The sequence below is a fragment of the Canis lupus genome, chromosome 35 (assembly GCF_003254725.2).
Source record: "Canis lupus dingo isolate Sandy chromosome 35, ASM325472v2, whole genome shotgun sequence".
NCBI classification, from domain to species: Eukaryota; Metazoa; Chordata; class Mammalia; order Carnivora; family Canidae; genus Canis; species Canis lupus.
The window spans coordinates 25,800,999-25,826,536 of NC_064277.1; the positions used below are offsets into that span (position 1 = coordinate 25,800,999).

The following is a 25,538-nucleotide window of genomic DNA, read 5'->3' on the forward strand; positions in this document are numbered from 1 at the left end:
CTTTACTTCTGGTTTTATGTGGTTTTAGATTTCTAACAGTGACCAGGAATTTTATAGGCGGGCTGTGTCTCTGTTTGGAGGAAGCAAGGCTGCCTCCCACACTCTCTCCCAGTCTAGGGGGTGGCTACATCCCGGTCCCAGCAACTCCCCAGGTCCCAGCAGCTCCCCAGCTCCCCAGGTCCCCCCAGCAGCTCCCCAGCAGCCAGCCACACCTGACCTTCTGGAAAGGTCAGGGAAAGGTCCAGAGTGTGTTAGAGAAAAACAAAATACTGAGGAGCTAGGTCAGGTATTGAAGGAAGCAGGGACAAAATGACAGAGGAGGATGCCCCAGACATAAGCTGGGAGCAGGAAACACTGATGGAAGCCCACCTGCTGCAGAATTTTCTTTATTTGACAGTGATGAGAAGGAGTTTAAAGGTGGAGCAGCTCAGGCTGAGGGGAAGCCCATCCTTCAGAATGAAGAGACATCCCTGCCCAGGTGCCGTGGCCTGAATGCACAAAGGGACAGGCACCCAAGAAGGCTCTGGTAGGGTCCGACCGCAGGGGCTTGGGAACCCACCATCATGGAGATGCCCTCCTTTCATATGAGGCCAGGCTTCCACTCTAACACCTACAGAGAACTACAGGGTGTCAGAGGAGCAAAGGCCTATTTGGGAGAGGAAGAGTTTAACAGCGCAGGTTTATCTTGGAAGAGAGAAAGGCTGCGAAGGAGATCCTGGGGAGTCGTGCTACCAGCTCCTGCTTCTTTAAACCTTCAGGATGGAGAAAGGATGGAGTCAGAACTTCTGGGGATTGCCTTTTTAGGGATATTGTGTAGTCCGAACCATCTACCCTGAAATATGCTTTTCCTTGGGAATGGAGCGGAAAAACTTGATATTTTGGGAGTAGAGAGTTGGGGAGAAAGGTTTTCTTTCCCGTGTTTTCAAACACACATATGAGCACATGGACACTGGTGTGCACATGTACTCGGGTAATACGGGATGGTTTGGTCATTGGGACGCCGAGTGGGAAGGAACGTAAAGTAAAATGGATCCAGTGTTCACCATGTTTCTTAGGTGTGGGGCAAGGGGCTGATGCTTTCCGGCCTGTTCTACTCGGTTTTGAGCTGTTTCAGGTAGGCCAGGATGTCTGCCTTGACAGTGCTGACGGGAGCCTGGTGGAACCAGCGCATGACAGGGACCCCATCGGGCCCCACCAGGAACTTCTCAAAATTCCAGCGGATGTCATGGACTTTCATGGGCTCCCAGAAGAGCTGGTTTGATGAGCCCAAAAGATCAGAGGTTGGAGGGCAGGAGTTCTGGAGCAGAGATAAGAAAAAGAGAAGTTTTTTTCCCCCTGCTTCTGCCATGTGGTAATCTACATATGGATCACATGTGCCATGTGGTAATCTACATGTGGACCTGAAAGTCACAGCAAGTTTAGAGCTGCCGAAGACCACAGAAGCACTCCGGGTTCTCTGAGACCACTGGTTCCCGCTTGCTGGCCTGCCACACAAGTCTGGTCCTTGTTGAAATTTTCATCCATCCATGGCAAATTGAAATAAAAAAGACAATGTGGGGGGTTTTCGCAAAATTCCACTTATTGACTATAAAAAGACCATCATTTTATAGGACTGTGGTCGAGTCTTATCCCCAACCCTAGAGAGTCTACTCACCATCATATGTCTCAATTTATTAACTACCAGGTGGGATCCCAGTGAACCACAGGGATTTCAATGCAACATCAGCAATCAACCAACCAAGAGCTAGAGAGTATGATGATAAACAGAAAATATTCCTCTTTTCCCTGTCTGCCCCTCCCATGATTATATTATGGTGCTTCAGTAAAATAATATCTTCCATTTTCTTTGATAAGTCATTTCTATAGTTTTGGTTTTCTTAGCTGAAAAAAATGCTTTGGTTTAGAGTAATGGTTCCCAGAGTTAGGGCTTTGTAGTCTGGTAAAAGTTCAGCAACTATTTTTTTTTTTTTGAGATTAATGCAGAATAACCAACATTTATTTTAATAGACAATAAGAAAAGTCAAAAGCCAACTATAACTGTAAATTTAAATATTAACATATTTGTAAGTATTAGATTAAAGAAAATAAAATCAATCATATCACCATTTTTGGGCAACACAAATGATAATTTGTGCAATTTAACTAAATATTAATTCAATATCAGAGTTAATGATGGTCTTTTTATAGTCAATAAGTGGAATTTTGCAAAAACCCCCCACATTGTCTTTTTTATTTCAGTTTGCCATGGATGGATGAAAATTTCAACAGAGACCAGATTTGTTTGGCAGGCCAGCAAGCGGGAACCAGTGGTCTCAGAGAACCCGGAGTGCTTCTGTGGTCTTCGGCAGCTCTAAACTTGCTGTGACTTTCAGGTCCACATGTACATTACCACATGGCACTCTACATGCTCCATGTCTGTCACCCTGATTGCATAGGGGTCCCTCAGGGAGGAGCTGGGCCCCATGGATATTTGAGAGTGCCCTGAATGGCACAGCTCCTTACACCTACGAGGGCTTCCATGGCTGACGGTCGAATGAACAGACATTGTCATTCAGTAGGGGGCGGCAGTCCATATCAGACCTGCCACATGTTCTGATTCCTATACTTGAAGCTCAAGCCTCACAATGGATATTGCCACGATTCCTGAACTTATCTGAGCTTTTCTTTCCAAGGAGTGCAACCTTAATCCTAGGAATGAGCCCCAGGCTTTCAGGGTGCCTCTACCTACCTGACCTGGTCAGGGCAGATGTAGTCACTCACCTTCAGGAAGGTAAAGACCTTCTGTTCTTTCTCTCCATTCACATCCCCTTTCTCAAAGAGCTGAAAATTGGGGACAAAGCCACCACCTGGACGCACATGCCTGCAATGAACCAGAGGGCCCCAAGAGGGTCCAAGTTAGGACAAAAAGGGATGGTAATGGCCACCACACCTCTATCACAAAAGGAAGTTAGAGATAAAGAGGGAGAGATGGAAGACAGGGAAGGTGAGGAAATGGGTCTCTCGGGGCCAGGACCTCATGCTTTATGGAGCCAACAGAGAATTCCATGAAAACTGGAGGGCACTATTCTTCAGTCAGGATTCCCGATTCATTTCTATTTCCCACATTCCCTCCTTTGCCCTGTGCTTCTTTTCCAGTAGATATTCCCCTAGTGTTACCGTCAAGGAACTCAAGGCAGAATGAATGCTTAAGCATTGCCAGCAGGGCAAGTTTGCATGCAAGCCTCACAATGATGTTCTTGAACCCTGTGATCTACCACCTGCCCTGCCCTCGAAGTTTCCAGAAGAGGAGAACCTCCAGGCAGAAGGAGGAAGGGAAACACTGCCAGGGCCTAGGCAGTGTCCTAAGCAGGTACTCACTTGAGCCCAGAAAGAATCTCTGAGTTCTTTCCTGGTTCTTGTTTTCCAAACTGGTTGCAGGGAAAGCCCAACACAACTACACCAAAAGACTTCAGCTCCTCCTGCAGTGCATTCAGTTCTGTAGGGAGACAGCAAGCATCATGAGTAGCATGGCCTCTAGCCCTACCCTCAGCAGTGAGAGACCTCTGGATGTATTCATTTATCACATGAATAAAGTGAGGACTGTAAGGGGAATATTCAAGATTACAGAGATTGAGGGGATCCCTGGGTGGCTCAGTGGTTTGGCGCCTGCCTTTAGCCCAGGGCATGATCCTGGGGTCCTGGGATCGGGTTCCGCGTCGGGCTCCCGGTGTGGAGCCTGCTTCTCCCTCTGCCTGTGTCTCTGCCTCTCTCTCTCTCTATGTCTATCATGAATAAGTAAATAAAATCTTAAAAAAAAAAAAAGATTACAGGGATTGAGAGGCAGAGCAAAAAGCCAGAATGCAGGTTTCCAGGAACATACCTCTTGTGCAGTGGTTTCCAATGTAGCTGCACTGCACCATCCAGTAGGGGTGCTCCTACAAAGATTGGGTAGCCCTGTGGGGTGGGGTGGGTTTCTGCTTGATTCTGAAGGAAATTGAAACTTGAATGCCACTGCCACCTACCTTAGGAGTGGATTGATTGACCGATCAAAAATTTTTCAGGAAAAGGCAAATAAATGGAAATGTCCCCCCTCCCCCCAACTATGGCCCATGATGACACATCTGACACCCCAGGCATCCTCCCAGGAGCGCTTTTTGGTATGCTCACCTAGGAGCTGTGGAAGGGAGCCAATACCTGAGTCTGGCTCCAGAGCACTCTCTACCGTCTTGTCAATTCTAGTGATCTGACTGATGCCATCTCCTTGGGACCTTCACTGGGATTCCAGGCTACAAACTCCACTGCACTTTTACTACTGCCAGGAGGGTTTCTACCTTGTCCGTCTACACCTGTACCGTGTTTCCATCTTCAGCTCCACTCAGCTCCCAGTACCAATGCCAGCCAGTCCCACTCAGACTCAGCTCCACCTGCCAGGATCTCACCCCAAAAAATTCTCAAGTGAGAGAGCCTTCCTGGTGTTGTGCATGTCTTCACTTATTATCCACCCACCTTCCTCCTTAACCATTAAGAACATGTCCTTCCTATGGCAGAAACACTTAGCAGACCCTGCTTCTAGTCCTCTGGCAAATGCTTCCAACTCTCTCAATTTCCCCATCTGGAGTAAAATTAGAATGAAACACTTTTAAAAATTCTCATGTACTAGTTTACTAAGTTATGTCATAGCAACGGAGTAGAAAACTCTGCCATCAAATAAATGAGGAAACTCATCACATACTGGAACAGGTGAACATTTGAGTATTGTATTATGTGAAAAAGCAAGATGCAGGATCAGTTGTATTTGTGTATATGGGATTTTTGCTTGCATGTACATTAAAGATTTATGAAAATATGCACCATAAACTGATGATCGTAGTTATCCAAAAGGAAAAAATGTGAAGTTTTCACTTTTTTTTTTTTTAACATGGAGCCCAACCATAGGACTTGAACTCACAGCCCTGAGATCAAGGCCTGAGCTGAAATCAAATGTCAGACACTCAACCAACTGAGCCACCCATGGATCCCTGAAAGTTTCTACTCTTGAATCCTTCGGTATCTTTTAAACTTTTTTTTTTTTAATTTTATTTATTTATGATTCACAGAGAGAGAGAGAGAGAGAGAGAGAGAGAGAGAGAGGCAGAGACATAGGCAGAGGGAGAAGCAGGCTCCATGCAGGGAGCCCGACGTGGGATTCGATCCCGGGTCTCCAAGATCACGCCCTGGGCCAAAGGCAGGCGCCAAACCGCTGCGCCACTCAGGGATCCCTCTTTTAAACTTTCAATGTTGTGAATATATTTCCTATTCAAGACAAATTTAAATTAACAATTAAAACAGATTTAAAAGCAGATTTGCGGGATCCCTGGGTGGCGCAGCGGTTTGGCGCCTGCCTTTGGCCCAGGGCGCGATCCTGGAGACCCGGGATCGAATCCCACATCGGGCTCCCTGCATGGAGCCTGCTTCTCCCTCTGCCTGTGTCTCTGCCTCTCTCTCTCTCTGTGTGACTATCATAAATAAATAAAATCTTAAAAAAAAAAATAAAAATAAAAATAAAAATAAAAGCAGATTTGCATTCCATGGAACTGCTGTCTATATATTAGAACTTTTTAAACTTACTATAATATTTTCAGATTTAACTCTTTAAAGGAAGGAAAATTCCTACTTGCTGATACTAAACTGTGAGATTTCATATAAATTAAGCAAAGATTTAGTCTGTAGCTTTTCAGGTTTTTCCTACGGTTATCCATAAAAATAATAAATCTAAAGTGATCCTGAAATTCTCTTCCTAATAATCTGTACTTTTGAGAGTATCATTTGAAGCACAATTTCACCATTAAATTTAAAAAGTCTTTAGATTCTTTTGGTGAATGTGAACCTTTTTTTTTGTTGTTGTTGTTCTTTGAAGGAAGAGGTATTTCAATATACTTTTTGCCTAATCAAGCAGCCCCCTCTATATCAGTCCTTTTAGGCTGCTATAACAAAATACTGTAGACCAGGGGCCTTATGAACAACAAGAACTTATTTCTTACAGTTCTGGGGACTGGAAGTCCAACATCATGGTGCCAGTATGGGGCAGTTCTGGCAAAGGCCCTCTACCAGGTTGCAGATGGTAGGCTTTTCACTGTGTCCTCCCAAGGTGCAAGGGCCAGGGGGTTCTGTGAGGTTTCTTGTTATAAAGCACTAATTCGGTTCATGGAGGGTCCACCCTCACGGCCTCAAGCAGAAAAATTGTGGCTTGTCAGAAACTGTATTTATCTCTACTTCAATCCATCTAAAACTTTAAATAACCTTTTCTGGATCAACAGAGAAACCAAACTCTTCCCCACAAGTGCACAAAGAAAATCCACCTCAGTTATCACAGAAGGTCGGGCCAGGTTTGGAAAGATGGAGCATCTTTCCAAATAGCCATTACACCAAAGACCACCCATAAGAAAGCTACGTTTCCATCTCCCCATCACATGGAGGTACTGTGGAACCCAAGAGCATTTTCCAAAAGATCTGCTGTCGTTCTCAGAAGTCACCAATGAGGAGGATACAGGCAGACCCTGGAAGCTAGCCTTTTGGGCCTGGGGGCAGGGGGTCACAGCTGGGGCGTGGTGTTCTGTCAACAGTCTCACAGGACATCAACATCATGCATCATGGTCATGTCATGATCATGATGGATCAAGACAAAAACAAGACCACTCCATTATCATGTCTCAACACAGACAGAACAGGGACCTTGTCCAGATTGCAAAAATGGCCATGCATCTCCCTATTCTTGCCAATATAAGTGACTTCTGCTTCTTTACCAACTACAGTTTTAGCCTTGTTTTATTCCTCCGACCTTGTAGATATGATTTATTAAGACAAATCTTAATCATGGTCACAGAATTGTCCCCATTTCATTTCCTGACAGCAGCCCATTCAGAGCAAAGCAATTCTTTGAATCCTTCCCCAAAGTACCTAACAGAAGCCCAGATTCTCAAATAAGTTCTTTCTAGCACTTTCTTACTGAAAAGCCCATGATTCCCTATAGTATGTGTTCTCCCTCAGGGCATCGAACAACAAGTACTACTTGTTCAGTGGTAGATATGTTCTGGTGGTCTTTGATTAAATCTTTGGGAGAATCTCATTTCTCAAATCTGAAGATGATTCTCTTGGCCTCCTAAGGAGTAGAGGAGTGACAGGATTCAGGGGGACAGATTCACACAACCACTTAACCCCCCCACCTCTCTCCTCTCAGTAATAAATTAGGAAAACCTCTGGAATTAGAATATGGCCATCTGACAAAGCTAGTTCCAAAAGAATTGAAACATGAGCTCTTACCAGGATACTGAGCTGTCAAGCCTCAGTAGGTGGCCACATTGACAAAGAGGACATGCTTGCCGGCATACTGCTTGAACTGAACGTACTCCTCACTGTTGAGGGTGAGGGCTCCATACTCATAGATGGTGCCCATCACCCCGTTATAGCAATCCACCTGGAATGTAACAAAAATAACCACAATGATGTGATCATAAGATAAATAATAACTCCCAGCATCCAGTGGCTTCTCCAAAGTGCTCAAAGATATTTCATGTAATACCTGGGAATTCTAAGAACTGAAGAGACTTTTTTCCAGTAATATTTTTAGTTATGGCGAGGCCAATACTAGAATGTGTGTTATGTAAGTTAAAACCCTTTCTTTGTGGGAGTGCCCAGCTGGCTCAGTTGGTGAGGCATTCGACTCTTGGTCTTGGGGTTGTGAGTTCAAGCCCCACATTGAGCATAGAGATTACTTAAAAAATAAAATCTTTAAAATAAAATAAAATAAAATAAAATAAAATCTTATAAAAGTGTGTGTGTGTGTGTGTGTGTGTGTGTGTGGCAGGACAAGTACTTTGTGATGATCTTGCCTTCCCTGGAAGATTAACACAACTCTCTTCCACCCTCTGACACTCAGCATCCTGACACCAGGCTCCCACTGCTCCAGCCCTTCTCATATTTTCTTAAGAGATCTTTGTAATCTGACATCAGTGTCTCATCTAGATGTTCTTAAACTGCAATTTCCTTCCCCCAGAACAGGGCAAGGAACACGCTCCTCATCTGGATCCCACGGAGGCCCTTCCCAGAGCTTTGCCAGTGGGCTGCTCACTGGGATGAGAAACCCATCCTGGGTACCCTTTCTTGTACCCTACACTGTGGAGAGGTGGCCTTGACTTCTCCTGGGTAGGGACAGTGAGACAGGAAGCAACGGGAAGAAGCTTCCTGCCCGCAAACATGCCAAGGCCAATAGGCAGATGGGAGCTGGCGTGAAAGGAATATGCTTTTTTCTGAGGAGCTCCACACTCCTGGAGGTGTGCACAAAAGTCAGAGAAGTGTAGAATGAATGGAAGTGAGTTTCAAGGGATCTCAGTCCATAACAGTTTGCCTGGAGCAGTAAGGGAACAGCCGGTGGGCAAGCTCTCCTGAAGAGAGCAGGGTCAACAAACTGTTTTCGTTTCCTGAGTCTGTGCATCTGCCATCAGGACACCAGGCAAGATGTCCATACATTCCTACACATCTGAGCACAAACACATTGCTCCAAATATTCGGGAATAGTAGCCTAGGAAAGCCCTGCTGGAGGAGCTGCCATCTCCATGCCCCTAGGTCAACTTGGCTCCATGCCAAAAAAAATTCTATTTGTCCTTCTCACTACGTAATAGAAAAAGTCACATGGAAATCATTGCAAGAGCTGTCATCTGTGTGCCTCCTGCCTTTGTGCTATCTTAGATCTGGGCTCCCCAACACCCAGCATGTGTCTCTCACATGGATGCTACCCTGTAAGCTGGGATGCCAAATCCCAAGAAAACTAGGCTGGAAGGCTGGGTCTTTCCGACTCCAAGATCAGTTCTGCTCCAGCTTGAAGGGATCCAGACATTCAAAAATGCAGCCTTTAGTTCACAAGATGGTTTTCTACAGCTGAAATTGTACCCTAGCCAGGCAGTAGTGGCTGACAGACCTGGCTGCCCTCTCACAGGTTGCCTTTTATTATTATATTATTTCTGAAAAGGAAATAGTGTCACGAATGTTGGTCTTTGAGCATTTCTCATGCATCATCTTACACATCATAGGGACCCATTAACAGAGCACTCAAAGTGATTTGAGGACCTGAACAAGTATCACCAGGGCATATTAGGAATGCAAGTTCCTGAGACACTTCTCTAAAGAAGACCTACAAATGGCTAACAGACAATATGAAAAAATGCTCGACATCACTCATCATCAGGGAAATACAAATCAAAACTACAACGAGATATTATCTTACACAGGTCAGAATGGCTAGAATTAACAACTTAGGAAATGACAGATGTTGGTGGGGATGTGGAGAAAGAGGAACCCTCTTGCACTGTTGGTGGGAATGCAAGCTGGTGCAGCCACTCTGGAAAACTGTGTGGAGGTTCCTCATAGAGTTAAAAATAGACCTGCCCTATGACCCAGCAATTGCACTCCTGGGTATTTACTCCAAAGATACAAATGAGGTGGTCTGAAGGGGCACTTGCACCCCAATGTTCATAGCAGCAATGTCCACAATAGCCAAACTGTGGAAAGACCCCAGATGTCCATCAACAGATGAATGGATAAAAACGATGTGGTCTATATATACAATGGAATATTACTCAGCCATCAGAAAATGGAATCTTACCATTTGCAAAACATGGACAGAACTAGAGGGTATTATGTTAAGCAAAATAAGTCAAAGACAAATATATGATTTCACTCATATGTAAAATTTAAGAAAAAAACAGATGGACATAGGAGAGGGGAAGGAAAAATAGATAAAAACAGGGAAGCAAAACTTCACAGACTCCCTAGTTAAGAGAACAAATTGAGGGTTGCTGCAGGGGAGGTGGGTGGAGGATGGGCTAGATGGGTGATGGGCATGAAGGAGGCACCTGTTGTGATGAGCACCAGGTGTTAGATGCAACTGATGAATCGCTAAATTCTGCTCCTGAAACCAATACTACATTGTTATGTCACTATTATGTTACTATATGTTAACTAACTTGAATTTTAAAAAGAAAAAGAAAAAGAAAGAAAGGCAAGTTCCTGGTTCTCTGAGACCCTCTGAATCAGAAACTTGGTGGGTGGTGACTGCAGAAAAGGAAAGAGGCAGACTCTGCTGCGGCCAGCTGTCCCCAGGCAGGGTTCCTGAGGTCCAGGTTCCCTCTAGAACCTCCTCGAACGTGTTGCTACCATAACTTTGCTCTAGTTAGTGTAACTTCACTCTTGTAACATAAACACCCCCCTCCCCCGGTTTATGTTAGCAATCCTCCTCCAGGCGTATGGCCCGCTGACACACACCTGAAGGGCCTCAGGACTCAGGTTTTCCTAAAGGCACAGGGCGCGCCTCCAAGAAGCAGTGCACAGGCCTGCTGAGCAGGGCGTGGAGAGGCCTTGGAGAGGACGAGGGGGAACTCCTCGCATCCCTGGAGGCTAGGCTGGTCACCAGGTGCTGCAGTGCGCTGGCTCCCCAGTGGGACACTCACCTTCATCTTTTGCGTGTTTTGGGTGGGCTGCGCGAGGCCGGCCAGGAGCAGCGGGAGAAGAGCCGAGGCCCAGAGTTGCGGGACCATGGCTGGTGCGCGCGGGTCCAGGTGCGTCCCGGGCCCAGTCACTTTTGAAGCCCTGGTGGGGATGGGAGTGGAGAGGTGTCCTCCAATCGCAGAGCAGTGCACGCGCGTGCACATACCTGAGCCCCCCTCGCTCCCCCCCCCCCCCCCCCCCCCCGCCCCCAGTGCATCCGGGAGGCCACCTGCACCTGCACCTGTCGCCCCGCGAGTTCTCCTGGCGAGTAGCGCGGGAGGCCTCGCTCCTTGGGGTCAGAAGCGCTGGGCCCAGCCTCCAAGGGACTGGGACCCCCGGGTGCTCGCTCCGCGTCCAGGAGGTAAAGCCAGAATCAGAATCTGCTTTTTAAAAACAAGAGCGTCACGTGGTTTCCATGCAGTCAAGCTCGAGACACTAATCCTCCAACCCGCCCCTCAGCCCCTCAGACTCCGTCACTCACTCACTGTGTTTCCTGATGATGAGGTCCAGCCGCGGGGCCTGAGGGTCTCAGACGCCTTGGAGGCACCGTGTCTCCTGGACAGGACTAGTGCGTGCAGGTGGCACAGCTGAGGGGGACACAGGAGCTAGTGCGTGCAGGTGGCACAGCTGAGGGGCACCTCCGCAGCGGGGCCGCCCTGGGGAACAGAGCCCCAAGCTGAGTCCAGAGGGCACGGGCTGGAGTTTCTCGTTCTCTGGAAAGCCCTGCAGTCACCTCTGCCTTGCCTGCTCCAGAACGCTGTTCTGAGGCCCTAACGGGAAGCAAGTGGAAAGCTGTTGGAAAGGGAATCGGCGAAGGGGTACAGAGTGGTCGCTCCCACCCTCCTGCCCCCACCCCCCTCCCTTAGCGGCTCCCTGCGGGCGGCTCAGCTTTGCTAAGCTCCTTGTGAATTAAGGCGATAACTCTTTCCTTTTTTTTTTTTTTTGTATATTTTTTTTATTGGAGTTCGATTTGCCAACATATAACACCCAGTGCTCATGCCATCAAGTGCCCCCCTCAGTGCCCATCACCCAGTCAGTCACCCCATCCCCCCTCCCACCTCCCCTTCCCAAACCCCTTGTTTGTTCCCCAGAGTTAAGAGTCTCTCATGTTCTGATAACTCCTTCCTTGTTGGCGTCAGGCCCTTTCCAGCCCACCCCTTTACCTGCCCTGCCGGGTCCACATTCAAGGCGTGCTCTGCTCCTGGGGCGAGGCTGGCTGGGGTTGAATTCTTGGGAACCCCTTGCAACATAAGCTTCTTGTTGGCTCAGATTTCTGAGCTCTTCCCAAAGGCCTGTAGACCTGCCAGGGGGACCAAGCCTTGCGGAACCCAGGGCATTCACAACAACTTGCAGGAGGCTCCCTCCTGGGGCACAGACTTATACACACATTGGCTTCTCCCCCTCCTCAGTTCAAAATAATGGCTGAACCTCCAACTGTGAGGTGACAGAGACACCACTGAGTTCAAGACCTGTGTGTGCCACTGACCAGCTTCTTGACTCAGAAATGGTTAACGTCTCTGTACTTTAGTTTTCCCATCTGTAGAATAGAAGTAATTAATAGAGTTTGCTTGCTAGGACTGCTTTGAACAGTAATAATGACTCTACAGGACTCCTGCCAGCACTGGGCACAGGTAAGCGACCGTTCAGACACTCAGCTTTATGCCTGAGAAAAAGAAGCAGAGAGAAGTGATATATTAGAGCTCACAGGTTGGTAATGGTGACATGAAAGCCAACTCTGGATTCCTGCCGTAGATCTCTTGTTCTTCTTCCAAATGCATCATCAGTTGTGACTAAATCTTCAGAGTCGTGTGCCTTTGCTCATCTTGCAATCACGAGGAGACTCTGCATTACAGACCTTATCAGTAGGTCCAATGGCCTCCTGAATGAAACTCCAGCTCCTCACACTCCTGTTCCAATATTCCTGGTAAGCTTTTGAGCATGGTCGGTCCTGGCCTCCAGCAGCAAGAAGTGAAGGTGTGGAGCACACCCGGAGCAGGAGGAACACATCGCTGGTCCACTGGAGGGTATCTCAGAGCTACAGTTTTCCTTGTTTCCTCCAGAGCCTGTTCCATGACCTGCTTACAGGAATTTTGCTTTTGCCCCTTTGCCTGTCTCCTTCCCGCTGGGTCTGTCTTCTTCCACATTCTGCCTCTGCTCCAATTTTCTAAAGATCAACTTTGTAGATGTCACTCGTTAAAAAAAAAAAAGATTTTATTTATTTATTCATGAGAGATAGCGAGAGAGAGGCAGAGACATAGGCAGAAGGAGAAGCTGGTTCCCCATGGGGAAGCCCAGTGTGGGACTCGATCCCAGTACCCCAGGATCATGACCTGAGCCAGAGGCAGAAGCTCAACCACTGAGCTACCCTGTTGATATCACTCTTTTATTAAAAATGCTTTGGTTCCTCCCTAATTCTTCCACCTTTGATTTGAAATTATCTCATGGAACACTCTGGATTTGACACTCAACAAATTTCCAGGCATGCCCTGCCTTCCATAGATGTTATGTTTTTGGTAGATTGAACTGGCTCCATCACCCCAAATCCACCCACTGAGGTGTCAATTATTGACATTCTAGATAAAATCTGAGCCAATACTTTGGGATCCTTCCTGAAAGATTTCTTGACTTATTTTTATTCAAAATGATGGATCACAATTTTAACAAACAAGACTTCAGAGGTAACTGTCTGAGGCCTGAGTCACAGATCAGGTCCGAACCAGCTCCACCAGGCTTTGAATTGATCAGATCAGGCCTGCTGCCTTTCACAAATAGCCTAGGGCAGAAAAGGGTGAGCCTCAGATCAGGGTGTCTCAGTCACTGTTTCTGTGACCCAAGCAGGATGGAGTAGTTTAAAGGACAGAGGTAGGAGTCCTAAGGGGACCAATGATCTATCTGCACCAGGTCACAAGGGGGTTATGGGCTGATTATGTTCCCCAAAAAGACATAGTGAAATCCTAACCCTCTGTACCTTGGATTGTTGCCACTGTGATTAGTTAAGATAAGGTCATAGTAGAGTAAAGCTCTTTATAAAGTCCAACCCAGTGTGACTGGCGCTCTTCATAAAAAGAGGGCCATGTGGGGCTGTCCTGTAAAGATGGGGACAGATGCCAAAGTCATCTGCCACAAGCTGAGGATGGTCTGGGGCCACCAGACATGGGAAGAGGCGAGGAAGGCTCCTTCCATACGGCTTGCAGAGGAAGCATGGCCAAGGTGACCCCTTGGTTTCAGACTTCTGGCTTCAAGAACCATGAGACGATACATTTCCATTGTTGTCAATCATTTAGTTAGTGGCACTTGGTTAGGGCAGCCCTCATAAATGCATACTAATCCCTATAAGCAAGCTTCAGTTCAGAGAAAGGAACTCAGTTCTGTCTGACCGCTTTCATTTTTCTTCCATTCCCTGTGTCTGTCCCATGCTCACTATGAACCTCCTTCATTCTCAATTTCTTTGATCAAAAAGGAAACAAAACTCTGTATGGCTTCCATACATGCCTTCATCTGAGTTCCAGAACAAAACTACTTCTTTGTTTGCCGGAACCCCAACTTAGAGATCTGAGCTTCTGCTTGATCGCTAAAAAAATTTTCAGATCCAGTCCATCTTCCCAGGTACATGGGGGCTGCCCTGTCAGGACTCCAGCATCTCCTTTCTCTGCCTGGCAAGTGAGAGACACAGACTGCAGTCCTGGATCTGCTGTGTTTATAATGCCATTTCATCATATTGTAAGTCATGCTTCCTCATTTACTGGTTCGTATAGTCCTTACCACCAGACTACCTATGAGGCAGGAGGAGCACCTGTCCCTCAATTCACAAATGTGAGAGTAGGATTTGAAAATATAAAGAAGGAGGATGGGCAGAGGGAAAGAATCTCAAGCAGACTCTTCACTGAGCACAGAGCCTGACCTGGGGCTCCATTCCAGGACCTCGAGGTCATGAGTCAAAAACAAGAGTTGGCTGTTTAGCTCACTGAACCGCCTAGGTGCCCCTGCTATTACGTTTCTGTCCAAGTCCATGTTTACTATTGCATTATCCTTGAAAACACCCCAGATCCAGGCTGGCCATGGTCCTAATCCAGAGCCTTCACAAAGGCAGCTGACAATATCCTCCTGGGGGCTTTGCCACTATTGCCAGCATTCCCACCCTCATCTGCTCCACGAAATAATTCTGGTGTTTGGTGAAGCTCTTTCCCAGGTAATGCTAACGTCCATAATTTCCACCATCTTGTTCCAGGTAGGTGCCCCTGTGTCCACACACACAACCATCAGTGTCTGAGACACCATCGGCACCCACAAGAGCTAAGCAACTTATCTGCCATAGAACCAACTGTCCCCCCAATAAGGCATGGTCCCAGAGCTTCTGAGAGAGGAAGGAATATGCCATCTTGTACACTGCAAGCCCAAATCCAACTATTACCTGGCAGGGGTGTGGAGCTATAATATGACCACCTTCAACTACCTTTGTCACTTCATATCTTTTAATATTTCTACTTCTTTTAAGAGGTGCAGATCTTTTGGTGATTTAATTTGACCAACTTCTGCCTTGAGAAGACTGGGAAGAGGAAGTATTTACTCGGAAAACTCTAAACTTTTAATGCCTGGATATCTTAGCTTCTTATTCACCTATGGCTTTTCAGAGGCCCAGAAATTGACCCTTTTGACCTTGAGTAGCTTTACCTAAAAACAAGCTCTGTCCCTGTAGCCATCAAGTCAAGTCAGGGGCAACAAACAGAAGCTGGTAAGCTACTCTGCTCCCTGTGGATTTCCACTGCCAATGGTTCACACGGTGAGTTCTAGCCAGGAGGTCCCTGCAGGTCTCAGCCTATCCTGGACCAACTCTGTCTCCCCCTAGACCCGACCTGCAGGGGCAAAGTCAGTGGAAACAAGGGATGCTGGAGGAACTGAATGCCAGAGCACGAATAGGGAGAAGTTAAAGGAGAAGTAGGGGCATGATGGAGAGGGGAGATAAAGGGAAGAAGGAGGGAAGGAAAGAACAAAGTTTGAAGGACAAAAAGGGGGGAGAATCAATCTGTGTTAACTCCCAGTTTACTAGTATCAGGAATGTTTAGATAGATTTTCTTACTGAAGCATCACCAAAATAATCACTAGGTTAGTATTTTCTCCATTTTATAAGTAGGGCTATAAAGACAAAGTAAAAATAAATGTCTTCTCAAATTACAGACCTAGTAATTTGTCTAGCTGGTACTCTCATTCAAGTATGTTCTGATCCCAAATCCAGACTCTTGTGGTAGCCTGAATAAAGGCCCCCACGGATATCAGGTGTTAATCCCCGGAACCCAGATGTTATCTTATATGGAAAAGATTTTGCAGATGTGATTAAGTTTAGGCTCTTGGGATAAAGGGATTATCTGGATTATCTGCATGGGCACCAAATACAATCATGCATATTCTTAGGGGAGGGAAGCAGGAGATTTTACTAAGAAGATAGGAGAGATATGACAATGGAAGAAAGAGGTTGGAGTGGTGCCAGAAAGGGCTCATGAATCCTTTCAGTTTCCCATGACATGTTCCTCCGTTCCTTCTCACCCTTACTGGAAGCATCCATATTTCTGCAAGTTAGTTTAAGACATTCTAGGCTTTTTCTATCATGCACCTCAAGGTTCTTCAAGCCTCTATACATTATCCATTTTCAAAGCCACTTTGAAATTATATAGATAGATAGATATCTGTATCTATTTATATCTATATTTATCTACTGTTCAGTATATAGATATCTATATAAATATATATATTTGTGTGTGTGTATATATATAGAGAGAGAGAGACAGAGACAGAGACAGAGATAAAGAAACGGAGACAAAGAGACAGAGACAGAGACAGAGAGAGGGAGAGAGATTATAAGGAATTGACTTACCTGGTTATGGAGGCTGAGAAGTCCTCAGATCTGTTATCAGCAAGCTGAGAACCCAGGAGAGCTGATGTTTGAGTCTGAAGGCTTGAGAACCTGGGGAGCTGATGTTATAAGTTCCAGTCTGAGTCTTAAGGCAGAGGACTAACGTCCCAACTCAAAGACAGATTTCTTTCTTACTCAGCCTTTTTTTCTATTTAGACCTTCAACAGATGGGATGATGCCCACCCACATTATGGAGAGCAACCTGCTTTACCTATTCTACCAATTTCAATGTTACTTGTATCTGGAAATACCCTCACAGACACACTCAGAAATAATGTTTAACCAAATTTATGGGCTCCCTATTACCCAATCAAATTGACACATAAATTAACCATCATGGTAAATGTATTATGATGATTGACTGTGTAAACAGTATCTTTCTCTTTATATATTTAGATAAATAATATGTATCTCTGTTTAATCATACCAATGATTATACCATATACTTATATATTTCAAGAGCACAGATATAGTGTTATAAAATTCTGAGGTCTTTACATTGCCTAGAAAGAGGGTAAAAAGAGGCAAAATAACTATTTATGACTAGGATCTGATATATCCTGAGTATATTTTGTAATTTCAAAGAATGATCACAATGTGTATAACTACCAACTTTATGGGAGTGGGGGTCCAAACAGTTCAAAAGAAAACTAGAAAGAGAATATGGGATATAGAACAAGAGAGACAAAATTCACATCTAACATGGAGAGATACATAATGCCTGAAAATGAAAGGATGGGAAAGAGCAAAAATAAACCAAAATAAAAATAGCTATGTTGTTTTTAGACAAGGTAGACTTTAAGGCAAAATGGATAACCGTGAATTTAGAGAAATTTTTGTAACAAGCATACAATTCACCAGGAAGATAAAATTACTCTAAATCTGTAAGCACCTAATAACAGAACTAATAATATATAAGTTTAAAATGGATAGAAATCTACAGTGAAATATACAAATCTACACATTACAATGGAAGAACTTAACATATGTGTTTTAGTAATAGAAAAAGCAGGATTGAATAATGATAGGTGAGATTTAATCAGTACGTTTATCAAATTAGACATAGCAGACGTATACAGAACATCCAACAACTGCAGGATATAAATTATTTTAAAGGCCACATGGAGAGTGGCCCAGTGGTTTAGCCCTGCCTTCAGCCCAGGCTGTGATCCTGGAGACCCGGGATTGAGCCCCATGTTGGGCTCCCTGCAAGGAGCCTGCTTCTCCCTCTGCTTATGTCTCTGCCTCTCTCTCTCTCTCTGTGTCTCTCATGAATAAATAAAATATTTTTTTAAAAAATTAAAGCACACATGGAACATTCACAAAAATCAACCATATGCTGTGCTATAAATCAACTGTCTATAAATTTCAAATGACTGAAGTGATATAGACCATATTCTCTGACTACAGGCAATTAAGCCACTATTCAACTAACAAATAACTAGAATATTCCTAAATATTGGAAACTGAGGACTGAACTATAAAATAACATATGTTTGTAAGATGACATGAGAATGGAAATTGTAAAATTTTTTCTCTTGGAAAAAAAGTTTCGTGCTTTGAAAATACATTTCAATTAGTTGGATCATTCATCCTTTGCCTCCAGGTAGAGTCCTCCAACACTAATAGCTTTCCAAAGTGTCCTTGATTTCCTTCAGATAACGTGCTGTTTTTCTTCCTTTCCCATGTTTCTATGTCCTTCACGGCCTGCTTCTGGACTCTAGGAAGTATTTTGACCGGAATAATATTAAAACTATGACCGCAACCATTCTGGGCTGCCCATGGGATACATGGAGGAAATAAAAGAAAATGGAAGAAGGAATTGTAACGGTAGAAGTGAGAACTAATGAAATAGAAACCCGATATACAAAAGAGGCTGACTTAATCAAAATATTTTAAAAAGATTACTGTTACTGATAACTCTGTGGCAATAGTGATCAAGAAAAATGGAGAGACTGCACAAATAGCTAATATTAGAAATGGAAAAGGAAGGGGCCTGGCTGGCTCAGTTGAGCAGGCAACTCTTGATCTTGGGGTTGTGAGTTCAAGTTCCATGTTGGGAGTAGACTTTTCTTTAATATTAATAATAATAATAATGTTAATAATAATAATAATAAAAAGAAATGGACAAGGAGACATCACTTCAGATCCAACAGGGGGTAAGAACAAATATCATGAACAATTTAATACTGATAAATATATGAGTTTAAATGAAATGGGCAAATTAGTAAAAGATACAACTGTAGCTTTTCTATATTTCTTTCTGTAATAAATACAAAATATGACCAATAATTTAATGTGTAAAGATATTTGATTTGTTTTTTTAAAATCCACAAATAATTTTCCAGGTATAGATGATTCTACTAGTAAATTCTACCAAACATTTGAGAACAATCAAGAGCTTACAAAAAATCTTCCAGGGACGCCTGGGTGGCACAGTGATTGAGCATCTACTTTTGGCTCAGGTCATGATATCGGGGCCCTGGAATTTAGTCCCACATCGGGCTACCTGCAGAGAGCCTGCTTCTCCCTCTGCCTATGTCTCTGCCTCTGTGTGTGTGTGTGTGTGTGTGTGTGTGTCTCATGAATAATTAAAATCTTAAAAAGAATATTCCAGAGGATAGCAAAAGAAGAAAGAATCCTGAATCATGTTATAAGGATACTGTAACATATTGTCAAAATGTGACAAGGACAAAAAAAAAGTAACAAGGAAAGGAAACTATGAGAAAGAAAAACCATAAGCTAAATCTTTTTCATGAATGTTGTTGCAAAAATCCTACACAAAATATTAGTAAACCAGATTAAGCAATATAAAGTTGGAATTCCCCACCCCCCAGGAAATAAAAATGGTTTAAGGTTTAACATTCAAAATCAAGCAATTAATATACCATTTTAAGAAAATCATGTCACATGGCCATCTCAATATGTACTTCAAAAAGCATGTGAAGAAATTCAGCATTGATTCATATTTTAAACTCACAGCAAACTGAGAATAGAAGAGACCTTTTCTACCTGATAGAATATTTAACACAAGCCTGCAACAAATATAATACTTAATGGTGAAATATTTCATCATTACCCCCTGAAATAATTTTCAAGGAAAGGATGTCTCTGTTACTACCTCAATTCAATATTGCATTGGCAAAATGAACCAGTGAATTTAAGCCAAAAGACAGAAATTTATTGTACAAAGATTAGAAACAAATGAAATTATCATTAGTACACCTTGTGAACATATAATTTAAAAAGAAACTAGCGATAAATTATTATAATTTTATGACTTTAGCAAAGTTACTAGATAAAAATTAATGCAAAATTCACTTTATTTCTATATACTATTTATAAACCATTGAAATTAAGCTTAATTTTTAAAAGTAACATAATAAAATATGCAGCCATAAAGTTAGCAAAAGATATACTAGGTTGTTTTGATGAGAAATGTATTAATTGGTACACTTTTGAAGAGTCCTAAATTAATTTTTAGTATACACATTATGAATTAGAAGAGAATGATGTAAGAATGTCAATTCTATCCAAACCATTCTATAGATTCAGTGAAATCCCAACCAAATTCCCAACTTTCTCAAATTCTTAAATTTCTGTGGAATTTGAAAAAAAAATGATTAAGAAATTTAAGTGTGGCTAAACTAAAAAACACAAGAAACAAGAATGTTAGTGGAGATGTGGAGAAAGCAGAATCTTCTTACATTCTTACTGGGAATGCATAATGGTACAGCCACTCTGGAAAACAGTATGAAGTTTCCTCCAAAAGTTAAAAATAGGACTACCCAATGATCCAGCAATTGCAGTATTGGATATCTACTCCCAAAATACAAAAACTCTAATTCAAAGGGATACATACACACTGATGTTTATGGCAGCATTATTTACAGTAGACAAATTATGGAAGCAACACACACATGCACACACACACACATACTGGAATATTACTCAGCCATTAAAAATAATGAAATATTGCCATTTGCAACAACATGGATGGAGCTAGAGGGTACTTTGCTAAGTGAAATAAGTCAGAGAAAGATAAATACCATATGACCTCACTCATATGTGGAATTTAAGAAACAAAACAAAGGAGAGAAAAAAGAGACCCACCAAGAAACAGACTCTTACTCTAGAGAATACACTGATGGTCACCAGAGGGCAGGTGGGTAGGGGTTGGGGGAAATAGGTGAAGGGGATTAAAAGGACACTTATCTTGATGAGCACTGAGTAATATGTAGAATTGTCGAATCAGTATATTGCACACCTGAAACTAATATAAACTGTATGTTAACTATACTGGAATTAAAATGTAAAAACTTAAATATAAAACAATCTGAAAAAAGATTTTTTTAAAAGATTTTATTTATTTATTCATGAGCGACACACAGAGAGACGCAGAGACATAGACAGGGAGAAGCAGGCTCCTTGCAGGGAGCCCGATGCCGGACTGGATCCCTGGACCTGGGTTCACCCTCTGGGTCAAAGGCAAACACTCAACCGCTGAGCCATCAGGCATCCCCCCCTGCCCCCCCCCGCCAAAAAAAGATTTAAATATAAGTGCAAATGGTCAAAAACAGTCAAAACACTTTTGAAGAGGGTAGGAGAACTTATAAAATACAATTGCACACTAAAGACTTTTTTTTAAAAAAGATCTTATTTATTTATTCATGATAGAGACAGTGATCATTTTTCTATTTTGTCAGCATAAGTGTATATTTTTTATTTTTCTTTTTTTAATTTTTTTTTTATTTTTTTTAAGATTTTATTTATTCATTAATGAGAGACAGAGAGAGAAAGAAGCAGAGACACAGGCAGAGGGAGAAGCAGGCTCCATGCACGGAGCCTGACGTGGGACTCCATCCTGGGTCTCCAGGATCACATCCTGGGCCAAAGGCAGCGCTAAACCACTGAGCCACCCGGGCTGCCCAAAATTTATTTTCCTTCTTTCTTTCTTTCTTTCTTTCTTTCTTTCTTTCTTTCTTTCTTTCTTTCTTTCTTTCTTTCTTTCTTTCTCTCTCTCTCTCTCTTTCTTTCTTCTTTCTTTCTTTCTTTCTTTCTTTATTTCTTTCTTCTTTCTTTCTTCTTTCTTTCTCTCTCTTTCTTCTTTCTTTCTTTCTTTCTTTCTTTCTTTCTTTCTTTCTTTCTTTCCTTTCTTTCTTCTTTCTTTCTTTTTTTTTTTTAAGATTTTATTTATTTATTCATGAGAGACACAGAGAGAGAGGCAGAGACATAGGCAGAGGGAGAAGCAGGGTCCCTGTGGGGAGCCCGATGTGGGATCTGGGGATCATGACCTGAGCTGAAGGCAGACGTTCAACCGCTGAGCCACCCAGGCATCCCTTTTAAAATTTTCATAATAAAAGCTTTGAATAAATGAAATCTAGGAGTGTTGTAGATATAAACATGAAAGGAAAAAAAATGCAGCTTGTAGAAGACAACAAGTAGTAACTTTATGACCTGGGGACTAAGAAAAATTTCTTCGATAAGACACAAGAAACATTGATTATAAAGGGAAACATTTTTAAATGACTAAAGAAAATTATGAAATTTTGCTCATCCAAATACATCATAGTGCAAGTGCCTTCAATAGTATACTTATCATATTTTGTTTAACATATCCAGCTATTGTGCAGAGAGGGATTTTTCAGGATCATGAGTACGAAGATGTGTACACTGTGTAGCACCGCCTGAATGTTCCTTTACAGAGCTTATCAAAGTCTGTCCCCTTCTTGTGTATTTAATGAAATGAATATGTGCTGATTTATGGTATACCTAATGCATGAGGGGTAAGTACCAGGAGTGCAGGTTACTTGGTCTGATTTGTCTAGAAAGCAACTACCTTTATTTATTAGGGTCTTAGTAAGCATTTGTGGAATGAATAACTAGACCTCTAGATATCTTAGAACCGTAGATCATAAATTTGGTTGGAGGAACATAAGCAGTTTTAAAGATCTATTGAAAACTATGGACTCTTCTCCCTCTAAAAAAGTGACACTTTTCTAGAAGGAGGTAACACATTTAAAATATGTGTATACTGTTAATTTGGTGGGAGAAAAAAAACAAACCCGTTTTCCTTTTCCTTTCTTTTCAGGGAAGAGTGAGCATTCTCATTAAGTTGGAGCACAATTTAGCCAAGACAGAGTATCAAGGGAGGGGTTATGCCAGACTGAAGCCTTGGCTTGAGGTATTTGAACGTTCTACTGAGAAGTATGGACTTTATCCTATTGGCACCAAGAAAGTCCATGAAGCTTAATGACGATGTAGAGCAGAGTAACAGGATCAACCAGAAAAGCCTGCTTGTTCTTTCCCGAAGACCTGCAACATATTTCCATAAATTATCTGTGAATGTGATTCCACTTCTTGGATCTCTAGCAAGGACACGTTGGGGTACCTCAGAAACATTCTTTCCTGCTTGCTTTTAGCAGGCTGAGCTTTGGCTTGTCTAGGTCCCATGGAAGCCTTTGCATATGCAGAGATGAGAGTACAGAGGCTTTATTATAAACCGTTTTGCTTGTACAGGATCTTCAATCACAGAACTGCTCTGTCCACCATGCTTCAGTGCTGCAGCGCATATAAAAGCACGGAGTGTTATTTAAGTGCACTGACCTGAGTTCACAAGGCTGATGTGTGTGCTGCTCCTTCAGTGGGTACATACATGGCCTCCGACTGGCACAGCAGTGGACTTACTCTAGGGTGGCAGGTTTTCATACTGTAGCCCAAACCAGGAGCTAGTGATGAGAGAGAAACTCTGCTTCTGTATTTGTTTCAAAGGCTCTGAATAAACTGGGAACTGGCAGAATAGTATTTGGCCAGAATGTCTACTCCTATCAGTTTCTGGGTGCAACTCATGTCCTTAGAGGAAAAGCTTTTCTGTTCCTGATATTTTAAACAAATCTAACATAGCTATAGACAGCAGTGAGTATTGAGGAATCAGGAGACCCTTGATATTATCATCATAGGGCATAGTGTCACTTTTCTAGAGGGAGAAGAGTCCATAGTTTTCAATAGATCTTTAAAACTGCTTATGTTCCTCCAACCAAATTTATGATCTACGGTTCTAAGATATCTAGAGGTCTAGTTATTCATTCCACAAATGTTTACTAAGACCCTAATAAATAAAGGTAGTTGCTTCCTAGACAAATCAGACCAAGTAACCTGCACTTCTGGTACTTACCCCTCATGCATTAGGTATACCATAAATCAGCACATATTCATTTCATTAAATACTCAAGAAGGTGACAGACTTTGATAAGCCTGTAAAGGAACCTTCAGACGGTGCCACACAGTGTAAGCGGGAGTGAACCGCATTAGAGGAGTCAGAGAAGGTCTCTTGGTTGAGGGTACACACAGGTGGGACACGAAGCAGAGGGAGATGCGGTTCAGAGGAAGGAGCAGGTGGAGATCCGGGGGAAGCTGTCCCGACTGTCAGCAGCGGGTGTGAATACTTGGCAAGCCAGAGTCCAGCCCGCTGGACAAACAAAACAGGCCAGTGTGGCAACAGGTAACGAGCTATGAAATAGCCTGGAAAGTACTGTGGGGTGCAGATTCCCCAGGGCCTTATAATCACGGTAATTCTGTATGTTCACTGAGCAGCGTTGTTAACTCCAAAGGGGGAACCACTGCGATAGACTTAACAGTTTATTTGCAGAAGTTTGCCCGGCCTCTGCACAGGTGAGGTCCTGGAGGGCACCAATCAGAGGCAAACAGATCATTTCTTCCTCCCTTCAATAGTTCATCCAGCCATTCTGCTACTGGGTCGCTTGGTTCTTGTTCCAGATGCCCCAAAGACATGGAGGCCCAAGACCAGAATAGGGAGACAGTTCATTGAGCAGGTAAGTCTACTGCCCGCTGAAGACAGACAGCCAGACAGTTGCTGCATCCTTTTAAGCCTGCCCTTTGTGTATGTAAATTTGATTTTGGTTGACATTTTTGATCAACAGCTGGCAGTTATAGCACATTTTGGCTTCTGTACGTGCACCTAATCATGATTCATTCTGTTATGAATGTATGTATGAATATATGTATTTGTGTATGTACCGTGTATTTATGAGTTTCTAATAAGCTTTTGCTGTGAATTTAGGCTATGTTGCATCTCTTGTGCTCATGCTCAACTCTTGGACGTCCCCTTTTGGGTTCGGAGCCAGCTCTGTGGCTGTGCCTTTCCTCCCCTGTTAGCTCTTGGGGGTGGCTCCCAGGTGTGGCTTCATCCCTTCTTGCTCTTGTCTAACTGCCCGACAATTCAGCAAATATATATTGGAAGCCAGCTTACCTCCTGACTCCCTTCCTTGGAATATGGTCTGATTTGTTAATTTACATATATTAAATTATATGTATTTATAGAATTTCTATATGCATTAATTTATATACTATTTTATAAATTTTTAAATTTTTAAACGTTTTATTTAAGTAATCTGCACCTCCAACATGGGGCTCAAACTCAGGACTCCGAGGTCGAGAATCATATGTACTTCTGACTGTGCCAGACAGATGCCCTTATTAATTTACATTTTAATTTGTTCTGTCTACAGGTAGAAGCATTTCAGATCTGATGTGATCAATGATAAACACATTTTTTTAATACTGTACACTAATCAGTTTAGTCCAAGATAGCATTATTATCTCTAATATCATCGAAACACTATCAGTTCACTGATTTTTATTTTTATTGTTTTCACTTTTGACTTTTAAAATCAATCTAAGTTTATATGAATTGCCCTTATGATATTGGTGCCTATTTTAGTCTATCCACCTAGGCAATGGAACTTTTAACACTTAATCTGTCATGTATCATACTAGCTATTTTTCCCAGCTATCAATGATCTGTGTATTTAACCAGCATAGGTTTTGTACCTCCCACGAAATAAAACCTAAGTCTGTAGGGCAGAGAGAGGCTAAGTGCAGAACATTCTGCCCAGACCTAGAGTTTAAGATGCTTGTGGTTGACTTTTGGTAACCCCGTGCTGGTGTACAGCATTCAGCACCCACTTGTTCATAAATAATCTATTTAAATATGTTGGCGGGCACCTGGCCTGCTCAGTGGGAAGATCATGCAGCTCTTGGTCTTGGGGTCGTGAGTCTTGGCCCCACATTGGGTGAGGAGGTTACTTAAAAACAAATAAGCAAGCATAAAATA

The 25,538-nt window shown here is 43.0% G+C and overlaps 1 protein-coding gene across 1 annotated transcript; it reads right to left on the bottom strand.

The window, feature by feature from the left end:
- Window positions 1-370: 370 nt before the first annotated feature.
- Window positions 371-10,889, bottom strand: GPX6 (glutathione peroxidase 6). The gene is made up of 6 exons (XM_035710657.2): window positions 10,733-10,889; window positions 10,461-10,599; window positions 7,279-7,432; window positions 3,358-3,475; window positions 2,761-2,860; window positions 371-1,297 (listed from the first exon to the last, which is right to left on the bottom strand). Exons 2-6 carry the CDS (start codon window positions 10,545-10,547, stop codon window positions 1,091-1,093), a joined length of 666 nt encoding a protein of 221 aa, XP_035566550.1. The 5' UTR covers window positions 10,548-10,599; window positions 10,733-10,889; the 3' UTR covers window positions 371-1,090.
- Window positions 10,890-25,538: the final 14,649 nt, after the last annotated feature.